At 38.9% G+C, this 16,194-nt stretch overlaps 1 protein-coding gene across 1 annotated transcript in view; it reads right to left on the bottom strand.

The window, feature by feature from the left end:
* The window catches only part of DCC (DCC netrin 1 receptor), a 113,391-nt gene that overhangs the window by 19,334 nt on the left and 77,863 nt on the right, over positions 1–16,194 (bottom strand). The window contains exon 11 of the mRNA XM_037034415.1: positions 12,259–12,471. Coding sequence (XP_036890310.1) covers positions 12,259–12,471 — 213 coding nt within the window. The remainder of the gene's footprint in view (positions 1–12,258; positions 12,472–16,194) is intronic.

The raw sequence follows: 16,194 nt of genomic DNA, 5'->3' as shown, positions 1-16,194 counted from the left end.
CCTAAGATGCCAATGCACAGAACTTAATTTGCAGTCACTTATCTTGGGCTCCAGCGGAGGGAGGGCAGAGTGGGCCAGAGATGCGAGAGAGTCTGGGGTGGGAGGCTCTGGGAGAGAACTGAAGGAACACCCACCAGGATCCCTGTGCTGAGTCATACCTTATACTGCAGTAGCCATCTTTCTCAGGCAAAGCACTCCTCTTCCAGTGGCATCAGCCTGAGGGGAAGCCATAGCCCCGCCCACAGAAATTACTCTGCCCCACCTTGGGGTGCGTAAGCTGATTGCTGCTTGATAAGTTTAACAACCAAACAGCTGATTAATTTAAAAAAAAACAAGGTTTTTAGCCCTGGCTGGTGTGGCTCAGTGGATTGAGGGCTGGAAACCCAAGGTCATCGGTTACATTTGCACTCAGGGCAGGTGCCCGGGTTGCAGGCCAGGTCCCCAGGTTTCTCTCACACATCGATGTTTCTCTCCTAGTCTTTCTCCTTCCCCTTCACTCTCTCTGAAAATAAATAAAATCTTTAAAATGAGAAACCCAAAGCTTTTATGCAAAGAAGCGACCAACCTGGGAAGACAAAGAAACAGATCCCAAATAAACAAGAAAATCCTAGGTTCAAACCCTTGCCCTGTCATTTCAATATAATAAGACACTGAATGAATTATTTTATCTTCTACAATTCCAAGGTACCTCATAAGTAAATGGAGAAAAGTAATATTTTTTGGTGTTTTTGTGAAGATTAATGAGAGAGTAAAGTTATGGCTAAATGCTTGCTAATGGTGATTTTTGGTAATAAAGTTTGCAAATGTCATTGTCATCGTTAGAATCAATTCATTTTTCCTTGAGCAACTACCAATGCCCAGCACATATTAGACTTCATTGGTATATTAAAGAATATTGAAAATTGATGTCTATCATGATATTAAGTACTAGTTAGGGAAGATGTCATGCAAATGTGAAATATTTAATTAGGACCATACTATATACAGAAAAAAATAGATAAAATCAGAGCTTTGACCCAGGAAAGAATTAGAGAAGGCACTGCTTTTGCGGCATGTGGTAGTTGGGCAATGGAGTTGGAGGAGAGAGGGGATGGTCCCTGAGTGGTGGGCGTGGCCTCCCACTGGCAGAAGGCACTGCCGGTGAGCTTTCGGTAACTCGGTTATTCATGATCTGTCTAACCCAGGAACTCAAGGAGAGAGGTAAGTATGAGGCTTCTGTGAAGAAAACTCTCAATCATTAAAAACATCAAGAGACCTAGGAGAATTCTTTTTTAAACACTTTTCTCAGAGGTACTTTGCAATGTTCTATCATGGTTCCCTCTCTGATCTGGAAGTTGTCCAAATACTTGTGTACTGGAAGCTGACTGTGTAGTACCTGTTTCCATTTAAGTTTAAAAGCTCTAATGCAGAAAAAAAAACAAAAGAAAAATTTTAATGTAGCCCTGGCTGGTGTGGCTCAGTGGATCAAGTGCCGGCCTGAGAACCAAAGAGTCACTGGTTCAATTCCTAGTCTGAGGCACATGCCTGGGTTTCAGGCCAGTTCCCAGCAGGGAGCTCAAGAGGCAACCACACATTGATGTTTCTCTCCTTCTCTTTTTCCCTCTCTTCCCCTCTTTACAAATAAATAACTAAAATCTTTAAGGAACCCTTTTAATGTAGAATAAATAGTGGGGGAAGGGACACGGAGAGAGGAAGGTAGGCTTTGATTGCTAAAATCATTTATGAGATAAACCATTTATTAGTTCTTTTTTTTTAAAAAATTCTCCTCTCTTCCCACCCCCTCTTTACCACAACCACACCTCCTTAAACACATATTTACTCCTTAGAATTATGTATAACCAATAAATGACTTATGATAATATCTTTTAGAATATTATGCAATGCAACTTCTTTACTACTTAAGATAAACTTATCCTTTATTCGCCTATTCTGTGATTTCTATTACTGTTGTGTATTGATTCATTTATGCACCACCAGAAATATTGAAAAATAGGTTTTACAGACCTTGTGTGCCATTCATACTTGTGTGGCACTAGTTAAATCTGAAATGGTCATTGAATGATGAGTCATCATCTGGTGGCCTGTGATGTGCTCTCCTTTGCACGCTGGAACACGCAGTGCCAAGAACAGATTACGATGACCGCCTTCAAATGACAACGCATCCCAGTTTCCCCCAGTAGCTCATCTTCTGGAGGGAATTTATCATTGAGAGCTGTGGCTCTTATCTATCAGAATTCACTTAGGCCACAAAAACAAGAAACAGTTTCAGAAATGGGACCGCTTTTAACACACTGACAAATACTAATCTAACCAATTCCTTTACCAGGCATTTAAAAATTACACAAAGGTGCCAGGTGGTTTCTACAGAAGATGGATGACTTAATTTTGCAGAATTTTATTTGAGTGGGGCAAAAGTGTTTAGCTTTTGCCTTAAGTTCTGGAAGGTTATCTCTGCAAAAAAAAAAAAAAAAATCTTAGAATTGCTCTCAAAAAACAAACAAACAAAAATCAAAGCAAAACAAAACAAGATGTTGGTGTTTACATTCCCTGGCTGAGCCTAAACGCAGGTTGATGATAAAATGACAGAGTACGTGGTACTTAACTTGTTACAGAAAGGGAGTAATTTGAGACTAATGAAAGCTACGAAACCACTCACTACAAGAAATGCACACACACACACAGAAATGTGAACTTAATTTCAAATGACTAGCCAAGCCCACTACTTCTTCCGTGAATCTCAGATGAAGAACACATCTGTGACAGATTCTCACGAGCCAAAGAGTGATCTACAGAGAAGCAACATCGGCATCAACTGGAATCTTCTTAGAAATGCAGAATTTCAGACTCTCCTCCAGCTCCACCAAACCAGAATCTGCATTCTAATAAAATCTGCAGGTGCTTCCTAAATATATCAAATTGGAGAAGCCCGGCTTTACAGCCATGTACGTGGAGAGTTTACTTATATCTCAAATCACACTACAATATACTTAAGGAAGCCAATATATTATCTGTAAATGAGAAGACAACGATGTCAGTAAGGTCTTACATGTGTTCAAGGAATAACCTCGTTCGCCCTCTCAGCAGCTTGCTTCCTGCTCCTCACCTCTTACACTTCTTGCCCTGCTATTTCTCTGCAGAAGGTTAGTGCTGGGAATGGCTAAGTGGGAGGTTAAAGCTGAGATCTGGGAAACTCCACAGGCTTCAACACATTAAGTTGGTTCACAGTGCGAAGCAATTCAGGAGATGCAGTGTTTATGAGCGAGAAGAAGTCAAGCATGTTATCGCCAAATCTGCTCACCTAGTGGTCATAAATCCTTATTGGGTTTGAGGAACAAACATTCATAACCGTTGATGGAGACACAGATTAAGAAATTGGAAGGGGAATACTATTTATTGCAGTTTGATCATTTAAAGCTGCTGGTGGAAGATAGTTTCCTGGCTGTCGGGTGAATTTATGATTAGAGAAAGACCCGTTCAAAGAGGCCATGGCTCGCTCTGGGCTCGGGAAGTGATGTCTAGATGGCTGCCAGATCTCAGCTGTCCTGCTCTGCTTTGCTCACTATTCCGTCTTCTGTGCTCGGACCCCTTCTATTGGCTGCCTTTCTCTGGTGCACATATTTGGGGTGATATACAACACTCAGGAGTTAAGTCTTGTTTCACCAGCCATTGAACCATGAAAATGTATAGTAAATCTCTTCCCACATGATCCTACTGCTTCTTAATATCAGGCATTGGAGACATTAGTGGGCCAAATTTGTAAGGTCACGTGGTTCCTAATTATGTCAAATGAGAAGTTCCTGGATTCAGTGCTTACATTTTTAACTAGCATAACTCGTGTTAACATGCTCTGACTCCTTAAAGAAAATGAAAGCAACACTTTCCAGATGAGATTTTTACTTTTCCCACTCACAGCTGTGGGGAATTGAAGCACCAACAGGTTAGATGACTTACACAAGGCTAACCCAGCCAATAATTAGGGAGTTAGGTCCCAGCAGAGTTTTAAATTTTCCTCTAATGAGTATTGTTTCAGTCACAGGTTGCCCCTGACAGAGGGGGACCCACACTTTCGGTGAACTCTTCTTGCATCATAGTAAGAGTCTTGCTTTGCCTCCTGCACGGCAGCAGGCATCAGAGCCTGTGTGCCTGGACAGCCTGCTTCTATGACTTAACTAAGGTACCACTCCAGGGAGTGGGCAAAAAAGAAAAGAAACAACACATCACTGTGATACAAATGCAACACCAACTGAAACGACAGGTTAAATTAGCAATCTCAGACTTGAAAGAGATACTAGGCTCGCACATTATTGTAATGTAAGATATGCCATTTCTATTAAAAAATCATGACTCAGGTGACCACAGAAGTAGAAAGATACGATCACCTGGGTAAGGAAACAGAAAAGGTGAAAGAATATTTAAGAGAGCGATTTGGAGGAGATGTGAAGGGCAGTCATTTCAAGTTCCATTACTCTCATAAGCCTCTAATATGCAATTATGTCATAATAGGCCTCTTATTTTGAAATCAGTTGGACTTACTTATCATTGTTTTTCAGCAAAAAAAAAAAAAAATTCCCCCCAAAACAAAACAACAAAGCTTGTTAAAATCTTTACCACAAATGATAAAGGCATTCTCTTCTGGGAGTCTTGACATTGCAATAAATCGATTCTGGTGATAAGAAGATCAGTCCTGCAAGCTTATGATGAAAGTCAACACTGTGAAATACACAAGATGTTTAACGTGGCACTTGGATTCTTTGTTTAAGTGTCTGCCAATAACGTAGAAGTTATAAGTATTCAGAAGAAGTGCCACTTTAAATGTTTTTTACACATTCTCTCAGATGTAGTAGGCCATATCCTTAGAAACACTGTACTGATGGTTAAAATCTCACTTTATTTTAGTATCACAGATTTGTATTCATTGTGTTTGATTTCTCACAACACATTTTCAATAGTCCATTAACGTGGAGCTTCATGTGAACACTTTTTGTTTCTTTCAAAATTTCTCTGTTTCCAAAGAAAGCAACCAGAACCTGACACTAATTGATAAACTATAAAGAACTCCATCAACTGCTTAGAATCCTTCTTCAAATAAAAATCTCTCTTATGCATACTATTTCACAAAGCAAAGAAATAATACAAAGAGAATATACATGCTTATTTCTGCAGTAATTAATTTAAGATCATTAGAGTTTAATATGTTTCATACCTTTTACAGAGGAAAGAATAATTTCACAGATGAGAATAAGTAGGACTGAGGGGAGTAAAATCAATTCCTTAACTGGCATGATGGAGAGATTAATTCTCAAGACTGTATTTCCACTGAGCTGCACTGCCTGACTTTAGGAATAAAGTGGATGTTGTTCTTCTCTGTTGTACTATGTGTGTCACTGTATGTCTGTTAATTTTCATAAAGTAAAATTATTAAATAGAATTTCCCATGGTGGTGTTTTCATAATAGTTTTCCACTCCATGCAATTTAATTTTGCTTTAGCATAAAGTGTTATTTATAGTTCAGAATACTTAGCATTTTCTAATCAAATGGACATGTTTTGGAAATCATTTCACCTTCTCTGCATTTACCATCAACATCTAATCTTTTCACTGCCTCTCAAGTTGCCTTGTTTCACCTGTAATCATCATTGGACTTAAAATTGAAGACCTGAATTCAATCTTTGGTTCTTAACTTTATTATTCTATTGTGAAAAGCTCAACAAACATTTACTGAGTGTCCATTATGTGTAAGGGTTTGTGTAAAGGTCCCAAGAATAATGTACATGATCCTGGAACAGTTACAAGTTAGTCAATCCCTCTGAATATCTCTCTTGGCATCTATAGTGGTGACTATAGTTGCATGTCAGGTAGACGCAAATACACTTGGAGAGGACCTCAATTAACTAACAAAAGGTGACAGAATTAAAGCATCAACCTTAATTTATCTAAGCTGATTTTATTTTAGTTTTTAAATTTTATTTATTTTTATTTTTATAGAGAGGGGAAGGGAAGGAGAGAGGAAGAGGAACAGGAACATCAGTGTGTGGTTGTGTCTTGCACGTCCCCTACTGGGGACCTTGCCCACAAGCCAGGCATGTGCCCTGACTGGGAATCGAACCAGCAACCCTTTAGTTCCCAGGCTTGCTCTCAATCCACTGAGCTACATCAGCCAGGGCTACACTGATTTTAAAAAAGACACTTTGATACTCAAGATATTTTATAAATAACAAAATCCATGTAACAGTAGTCACTCATGTGACTTATCAGGTTCTTAGGAAATGAAAATGAATATTGGGAATATTTTCTGCTTTAAAACAACCTGTTCCTCCTGTTTCCCCCTCTTTATTCTTTGTCACCCACAAGGTCACCCAGTCTCCAGTATAATCTAAGAACATTCTTCTTAAATTATATATTTCAAATTACATAATCTACTAAGTCATAAAGTTTTGAAAAGACTTTAAAAATTTTTGTCTTTTGATTATCTAGATGATAAGCCAATATTTTAACCTCCAAGTTTAATCATTTATTAAGTTGATAATTAGTCTCAATCATGTACATGGTATAATAATTCCTGGTATAATATTTTCTCTTTTTTTGTGGTTGGGAAAAAATTGATCAAAAGGACTCAAATTTTGACCTAACAGTGGTCATCTACTCCCTCCTCCAAAAAGTTTTATGCAATCTGAAATAAATGCCAGCCATTTTCCTCAGTCTCATTGACCATCGCATTCTCTAAAGCACAATCTGATAATATTGTGCTTTTCACCTTCATTTCCTCTTTCCTTCTGCTCATCCTTATTTTTATTAGTGGACTCCACAGCCTTGGCTATCCTTAGGAAATGGTGCTGAAAACAACACATACCAGCTCCCTGGCTCCTTGCCTTCTGTAAAGTGCTATTGGCAGGTTGGTCGGTGCTTTAAAGACAGACAAGGGCTGTTCCAGAGCGTTTGGCTGGTCACTCTTCTTGCTATGATGTCTTTACTCCACCTAACTTACATAAAAGAATAAAACATTTGCTCAAATATTAAGCTAAGTGAATCTACCTGTCATAAAAATTGTTTTTGACATATATTTAATAATTAGGAACATCCAAGGAACCCTTTTCTAGGCAGGGAAAAAGCCAATCCAGGAATAAGTGTTCACATCACAAGAAAGCTAAATGAGATCATTTGTCTTTCTAAATTGTTATATTGTTTTGAGTTCTTTGAATTTTAGCTTATTAGTTCATTTGTTGACCTTGGGCAAACTGCTTTACCTTGTAGATCTCAGCTTTGCCATCTATTAATGAGGCAACAGTGATATAGCTTCCTCGTAAAGAATTCTCTAGAAGTTGTTTCCCTCTCTGAGAGAGTAAGCAGAGGTCTTTTCTATTTATATACTGGGACACCATTATAGAAAAAATGGTAATTTATTAAAATACCAGGTAGGTTCCAGAGTCACAAATATCGATGATATATAAGGCAAATTTAATTGAACTATTTTTGACCAAGAGATAATTTAGGATGACTAGACCAAAGCAAGTCAAATTTCATCTGCTAAACATATCATTTAGGAATAAGAATAGGACAGTTTCAAGGAGCCACCAAAAGAAAACAAGCAAAAAGCACACACACAAGGGAGCTTACACATAAGATGACATTTTAAAAGGTGGCAGTTTGATTTTCCACGCTAGGACTGATTGGTGTTATTGGCCCTAATACTGCTAAATCAACATACCTCTCCTACTTAGCTGTGCCGATGATTTATTTGATCTGACCGGCCTGAAAAGTGACCCCCTTGTTTCACCTGCTAAAGGATGTCTGCTCTCCCTTGACCTCTTTCTCCGATTGATGTCAGCAGAATGGAACACTGATGTGGCACCTTTGATGAACACCCCCAATGGTGGCCTACCAGTGGCTCAGGGAAAGCAATTGTGCTAATGTATTATAGTAATTTACTGGCAGTTTTGGGTGATAGCATATTTACTGAAATGAGGCCTGTCAAGAAGATCGGGCGAGAGCAGGAACACATGATCTCCCAAACAGCCGTACAATATAAATCAAATGCCTTTTCTGTCTCCCCGAAACCGCCTCCACCCACTCCCTGTCCTCCATGCCCAGACAAATTGAAGCACAGGGCACAATTTGCAGGGCGAAAATCAAACTCAATTTCGCAGTACAATGAAGTGAGTTGGGTCTTGTCCTGTCCACCGACATATTGATCGCTACAAGATTGAAAAGATGAGAGTATCCTAGGTGTTGGCTTTTACAGACAAAAATGTATAGAAATGCAATGTGTATATGCACGTATGCAGCTTTACAAAGATGCGAGAACTCTGGGGGCTCATGATGCAAAACACGATGATATAAAAGTCACTATTTAAGAGGTCTCATTTTCTTTCCCTCTAGGATTACAGCCCCGGAAGACAGATCGTCTCTGAACCCAGGTTCATTTAAAGTGCAGCTGATCATTTCACAGCTAAAAGGAATTTTCACCAGTGAAGGGAAAAGAAAGCACCCTCTCTTGGCCCTGGGTAGAATTTATGTCAGATCTATAGTGCCATAAGCCCAACGCTCCATCAAACATTTTCTATTTAACCTGAAAGGAGACTAAGGCAAATCACTTCTATGTCCACCTCTGTGATTTGCAAAGCGCCGTGATTGCAGCCTCCCTGAAATGTAAAGACGGCACAGTTATTCATGTCTATCGACGAAGCATTAAGAAGCGGAACCACTTTATCAAGAGGCGGTGATGAAATTGTAAGAAGCACCATAAGATACACCAGTCTAGTAAGCTAAATTTCTAATTCAGCAGGCGGAAGGGGAAAAAATGAAGGGATGAGTCTGTGTTTTCAGGTAGACAGAACTTCAGTCGTTATGAAAACAAGATGACTTTCTAATTGCCATTTATGACAGAAACACCACAAAACTCCCTGCCGCTCCATGGAGATTACTGCTGTATCGTGTGCACTGCCCTGCGCCTCATGTCTAACTGCTGCAAACATAGCTCCGCATGTCTCATGGGAACGCAGACGGAGGCACAGATCAGTGATGCCTGTGATAAACCACACGCGGGAATGTGAGCAAGGGAGGAGTGTCGTCCCTGGTCCTAATTTGAATGGTTTCAAAGCAGAAGGAGCTTCGCATTTGGCATAATCTTTAAAATTTATAGCAGTATTTCGCATTACCATACTCTAAAGAAATTACTTGTAGTAAGCAAAAATAAATTCATTAGTAATTATGCAGTGCTTTATTGTGAAATCCAGAGGAAAATTATTTGAGACATATTTTTTAAGCCGACAAGAGAATGACTTTACTTCATCAATCAGTTTGACTAAAGTAATGATTTCCTAAGAATTAAAATCTGTTGAAAGCTCTAAGTATTTCATCTTTTAGGCCGAGAAGCCTGTAGTTAATGTCACAGCTAATACATTTGTCAGTCTGCTAATTTTCTTTTTCTATTAGAATAAGTAAACATCAGCCCTTTCTTAAAAGCATACTATTTACCATGTGTCAGGAGCAATGCAGAAAGAACTTATTTGAAAATCACGAGGTAAGGCATTATGAAATGAACTGGAATCACAGGGAGACAATACAGAGAAACGTGAAAGGAAAAGGCATTTAACGATTCCAGAGTGATGGCGGGTGTGCCTCAAGGTGAGTGGGGGAGGGGGCACTTAAAGAGAAACTATGAAAAATACAAAATCCCAAAGCTCATGCCACAGGTATTGGACAATATGAAAGAAGACATGGCTTTTAAGAAATAGTTAAAACAGAAGCACAAATGATAGTGAAACAAAAGAGAGCTCATAAATGTACAATGAGAAAAAAAAGAAATGAGACCTTGCCCACATGACATTAGATCAGAATGGTTCTTCTAATATGCTTGTTATTTGAGAGAACAGACGTAGAAACAGAACAAACTCGACCTCAAAGCTTTAAAACCAAAACACACCCATTTATGCCACATTGTGTCAGAATCTGTTTAAGGCAGCTTTAGTATTTTTGTAACTAGAAGAAAATAATAACTAGGAAATAACGACGCCGTTGCTTTGTTCCACCGATTGTCAGGTGTTCTTTCTAAAATTAGAGTTATTTTGGGTTATTTTGTTATCATAGATCTCTGGAGAATTAGTTGATTTTCAGACCTTGTATTCCAAACCAAACATTACCACCACAGTAAAAATTTCATTAAAAGTGGACTTCAGAGTATCATTTTTAGCTTTTCTTCTTCTGTATAACATAGCACTGCAAAATAAAACTTTACTTGCAAGTACAGGTAATAGTTAACAGTACGAGGTACTACAGAACTTTAGTTTTTTGATGTTATAAAATTAGCGTTCTTCTGCATAGAATAGGTAAATATCTCATGTTTCCTCATTAAAATGTGAGCCAAAAAAGCAGAAAATAGTCACTAATATTGTGATAAGTTTTCTCAGTGACAGATGATTACTAGAATTAGTGGAATGATCCCATCATAAGGTATAAAGATGTCAAATCATTCACTGTATTATACAACTATATTATACTATATTATACAATTCACTATATTATACAACTGGAACTAATATAACTAATGTAATATTGGATATCAAATGTACTTAAAAAAGGTTTGTGAGGAAATGATATTTCTTTACTCAGAATAATTTCAGATGTTTTCATATTTTTCCTTTTTATCAGTTTTAGAATAATTTAATTTGATAGATTATTATTTTACAGTTTCTCTTTGTTTTTGTCACAAAATGGACCCAAATTGAGAGGTATAAAAATTAGTTCCTAAAATTTCAGAGCCTGTGCTTCCTGCAAAGAGTAGGAAAAGATGCATCATCACTCACTAGCTATGGAGATGTAAGTCTGCTCCTTAAATTCTAAAGTAGCTACCTCGTCAAGTTGTTCTGAGGATCCAGTGCAATGGCCCGAATCTTGAGAAGCATGCCAGTCACACAGCTCTTGTTCCACATGGGTCAGTTATTATATCCTAACTACCGGGCCGGACGTGCAGTGTGTGTCTCAAGCAATGGAAGCCCACGTGTCTCCTGAACTACTGCCCACCTCTCAGGGTCTGGCAGCTAAGCATCCCTACTACACATCACGTGAACGTTGACAACACTGGATGTGATGCGCACCAATTAACTAATACGATGCCAAGAACTAGATCCCTTCTTAATATCCATAGAGAGACAACATTCCTCATTGCAATCTCATCTGCTCTATTTTTTGCAATCATCCTGTGGCTTCTGTACTCAGACAGTGACCACAACTGCTGTGGGTACGAATCTGAGTAACCAAAGCTCGCTCAAATGCTTTCCCACAACGGCAGATTGGCCAGTCCAGCTGCTTTTGTCTATTAAAAGGCCACCTCTATTTACTCGGAACCATTGAACTTTGCTATCTTATGTCTTATATACTGGCATTGTTAAGGATTATTCTAATGTTCCAAATCATTTTAAGTGCTATGTAGTTCTTCATGGGACAACTTATCTCTCTGTTGATCTCTCTTTCATCCTATGTATCTATTGTTAACCCTCCAGCTCTGCCCTCTCTCCTCCTCTTCCCTCTTTTCCCCTTCTTCTTTTCTCTCTCGTTCTCTCCTTTTCCCTCCCAATCCCTAACAGAAACAAAAAGAAGTTCTGCTTCAGCCCGACTGGATACCAGCTGAGATAATAAAATGAACACCCCACTGAAAACTGGGGTCTCTGGTTCTCATCTCTGCCGGTTGATATTCTTAGAAAAGCATCACAGAGATGTTACTTTCTATCTACCTAAGTTTTAGTTTATTTCTAAAATTCGGAAGTTGGACTTGACCCATGCTCTGACACTCCTCTCTGGCCCCGAAACTCTGTGATAAGAAACCCAAAGATGACTGCTGAAAGGCACAAAACAGAATTATGAGATTACTTGCTTTTTTCTAGAAGGTGGGTTGTAAACTCTTGTAGTTCAAACTAGTTTTGGTGTCCAGCCTTAAGTCCTAGAGCCCATGTGGCAAACTGAAGAATCAGGAATTTTCCTGACACACTCCAGTGGGCAGACCTACACCCTCTATTAAAAGTACTTGACTGGCATTCAGGATTAATAAAAAACTTTCCAAAGGGATGAAGGGAACCTACAATGAGCCAGCTGCTTCTAAGAGATACTTAAGAGCTGCAGTGCAAACACCAGCACCAGACGAGAGCATGCAATCATCGCTGAGGACATGCTGCATCAGGCCTCCTCAGGAACCCTCATGCACTTAAGTACAGGCACCAACAATAACAACTCTTTTCAATGTGGGGGAAAAAATGGGCACTCTACCTGGCTGAGACAAAAGCGGCGTGTAAGGGACTTTCGGTTCTATTGCACTCATCGGTGGAGGTAGCAAGGGGTTAGCAAAGCTGCGGAGTGGATGAGTTGGTCGAACGCAGGCCGTGGGGATGGTTCTACTTGGTGCCTCCTCATTGCTGGGATGCTCAGGCTGTGTTGGGGGTAACATGGCTGGCTGTTGGGTGGTTGGCCCTTCATTCACCGCTGCAAGGAAGATAAGAAAGTCGATTCATTATTCCTGGACAATGTTTTCTTCCCCTCTGTCAGCCGAAGGGCCCCTGGATCAGTTCAGAATGATACCTTAGGACCTGACCAATCTCTTCTTAGAGTTGTGCACATACTCATTCTTGCTCATGTATTTATGGGATGTGATAGCATTGCCCTTTTAAACAATAGACATAGATCTAGCAAGATGGGAATCTCTTTTTCAGAAAGAAGACTAAAATATACACAGCATGCACTACAGGGGCTGAGCTGTCTGGGCCCTGTAATCGTAAGTGATGAAGGGAGAGGAAGGAGTTATTTCTCCCTTCACAAGGGGCCATGTCAGTGAAATTCAATGTACCAAACCCAGCTGCACTATTATCCACCAGCCAATATGCCAATTTTTCTGTGATTTAAACATCCCATGCTAACTATCTAACAAATCAGAGTTACCAGGTGTAAAAGGCATTGCTAATAAATTGGTACAAATAATATCCCTATCATTATCCTCCATAATAAAATGGAAGCACATCCAACTAAAAAGTTACATAAGAGAGGACTTTGCTGGAACAAATTGCATGAACACAGAATTATAATTTTTTTTCTCTTTTGTAGCAAACCTTGTAATTTGCAGTCAGTTTGCTGTAGTTGAAGTAGTTTTGCATAGTCATCTGTGGCAGCCTTTGGGTATCTGGACAGTTTTCTATAAGGAAACACCTTTTCTCCAGAGACCATGGCTGAATGGACTTAAATATTGGACTTAAATGGACAGTTTCCCATACTAAGGACAATGTGACTTGACTTTCTTCATTCAAATTCAAAATCAATAGGTCCAAGTTAAACTGGACACTGAAAGAGCTGTGTAGTAGGTAGAAGTGTTGGCAAGAGTGTTTCTGATAGCTTATTTCTTCAGAAACTTCTATTGGGTAAGTTGGAAAAATGCAGTGATAAAAGATAATATCACACTTTTGAAAGATAATTTTTAACCAGGGACTATTTCAAGATAATTAGTTTGTGAGATAATTTTGAGGCAGCTCTCTGGGAAGCTCAGTGAGGTCAGCAAAGGGCAGAGGAGACAGAAAATCTGATAATGCTGAAGGGAATAGAGATTAAAGATACCAAAGCACAAGACATAATATTAAAGGTATGCAAAAGGGAAATGTGCCTTCAGAGGGTATTTGATATTAAAACTCATTTTTCTATATTCAGACAGGGTAAGAGGTCCTGTGGGTCACTGAGAAACCTTCAGGCTTACCCCCATACACAGATGGAGAGGAGGAGATAAAGGGTTGGCTGAGAACAGGATGTCAGAAAACAGGCAAAGACTTGGGGAAAAATAAAACAAAACAAAACAAAACAAAACAGTTCTTCAAATAAGGACTATGCAGCCAAGAGAGCAAAGTCAATAGAACTGGGGGCAAGAGGAGTTTGAACAGAAGTGCCTTATTTTTAAGCTAGGAAGTCCTAGAGAAGATAGGGAGAGAGACCAAATTTCAAGAGATGCAAGGAAAACATTAAGGTCCATTCTGGGTGATGTTGGTTCTCAGAAAGTGGCAAAAAGGATGGGTCTTCAGGTAGGTATTGTAAGGAGCTAAATTCTACATGCTTGTTAAAATGTAAAGGGGGAGATGAACATGTGTGCTGGTGTTCAATCAAGCTTGTGTAACTTGATGGTTTAAAATAGTTTCAGAGACAAAGATAATCATGCATGCTTTTCTCTACACTCATATTTAGTCTAAAGGAGAACATTACTACTGGTCACTTGTCCAAATAAAAATAAAGTAGTGCTCCATTCTAGATCAGAGAAAAGCAGCATCAGGGCCTAGATAGGGTCCCCTCTTCATTATCGATGGGCTGGCTTTCAGGAAAAGGTTCATATCATCATATTACAAATACTTGTCTAGAAAAAATGTTGCAATTTTCCTTAGAAATCTGCTGCAAGTAATTTTCTCTATTAAAGATGGATTGCAATTAATTCACATTGTATTTTTAAGATTGCTTTTGCCATTAAAGAAATAATATTCCATGACTGTTTCTTGTCTTTATTCCTTCCATCATATTTTTTAATGTGTCTTACATTTTTTAAATGAAAGAGATCAATGTTAAAATATTATTGTGACCATAGCTTTAATAAAATTTACATGCACACTTTTAGTCTCCTGAAATTAGTGTCTTTAAAACCTTAAGCTTCACATGAATTCTGATGATGTTGCTGAATACTGAGGCTGCTCCCATGAACCTTCTCTTTAATGGCACTGTTCACCAGCATCTCTGCAAATAAAACTTCTCTGGATGCACTGTGCAGTCCTTCATCCTCAGGTTTTCACCTGGCCACCATGATTCCCACTGGAAACACCATGAAGTGGCTCTTGACTTTGAGGGAAGTAATGGCGGCTTGACAGTGATGAACCAGCTTTTTAATGAAATCAATACCAGCACCACACTAGTACTGAAAAGGAGAGTGCCTAATCTAATTTGCTGGGTGAGGAATGGAAGGGTCCAGCCTTCTAACCACTGTATTCTGCTGTGTATAATGCACACCCACGTTTCTCTGCACATTATTCATGAGACTATTATATTCATGGTATATAGTCATTATACCCACAGATAACGGGCATCCTTATTTTTCCCTCAACAATTTGGGCCAAAAAGTGCACATTATACATGGCAAAATATCATAAATGTATCAGGAATTCCTAAAGGACTGTTTTTGTTTGCTATTACAATTTTGCTTAATACCTAATACAATGGATGTGGTATATGTTTCTACAGAAAATTCACACTTTTAATATTTACATGGAGCAGAAGATATGCTAAATATGCTAAATGTCAGACTTGGCTGACATTTAGGGCAGTGAAAACTCTTAAACAAACACAATAATATCAACTGCTCTGGTGGAGAGAAGCTGTCATTTTAGATGACCCTTTTGGCCAGTTCAGGCACCAGTTCCAGGACACCTCTGTGAAACAGAGGCTGGCTCCTGACATGACACTTAGCTGTGCTAAAAGCTCTGAAAGCAACAGAAACCTGTTTTTGTCCACCGAGTGCAACCTCCCTGCAGTTCGGAGAGTAAAACAAGAATCAAACATGTCCAGCAAGACACTCATTTTCAAATGATCAAATAGTAGAAATTCCTTGTACAAGTAGAATACAATTGTGCAGTGAAGTCAAATCTCAGGGCACTTCATAAAAATTCACGTCAACACACAAATAATTGCAATGGAATAACTGGCAAAAATATTATGAAAATGGAAATGAAGATTTTCTTTCTCTCTAAAATAGTAATGTTTGAAAGAAATAAAGCCCACCAATAACACAAAACAAAGACCCTTTGAAACCCCCCAAACTTCCAGGAACACGCTTCACTCGTCCATCTCAGAAGAACAGCGTCATGCAATATTTCTGAGTAACCCCAGTTCCTCATAGCCTAGATTTTAGAAAAGACCCTAGAGAAAAATCCATGAACTCCACTGCACTCCTGATTTTATCTAGGTCAAGTCCCTTGTTAGCTAATTTCCAATTCAGGATAGAGCTGGAACAGGAAAATAACATGGATAAATCTAACTAACCTTACTAAGACAGCACTCAACCTGAAATGAATAGTGAAAATCACCCAACTTTTAGTACAACCCACACAATGATGAGGAAATGGGGGTACTGATTTCATAGTGACTTGACCTCAAGACTATCTGCTGGTTGAGATTTTCAAAAGATAGCACTGC

Source organism: Sturnira hondurensis, unplaced genomic scaffold, assembly GCF_014824575.4.
Source record: "Sturnira hondurensis isolate 20B ecotype Veracruz unplaced genomic scaffold, ASM1482457v3 Scaffold0001872, whole genome shotgun sequence".
NCBI lineage: Eukaryota > Metazoa > Chordata > Mammalia > Chiroptera > Phyllostomidae > Sturnira > Sturnira hondurensis.
This window is presented reverse-complemented; position numbering and strand designations above follow the sequence as displayed.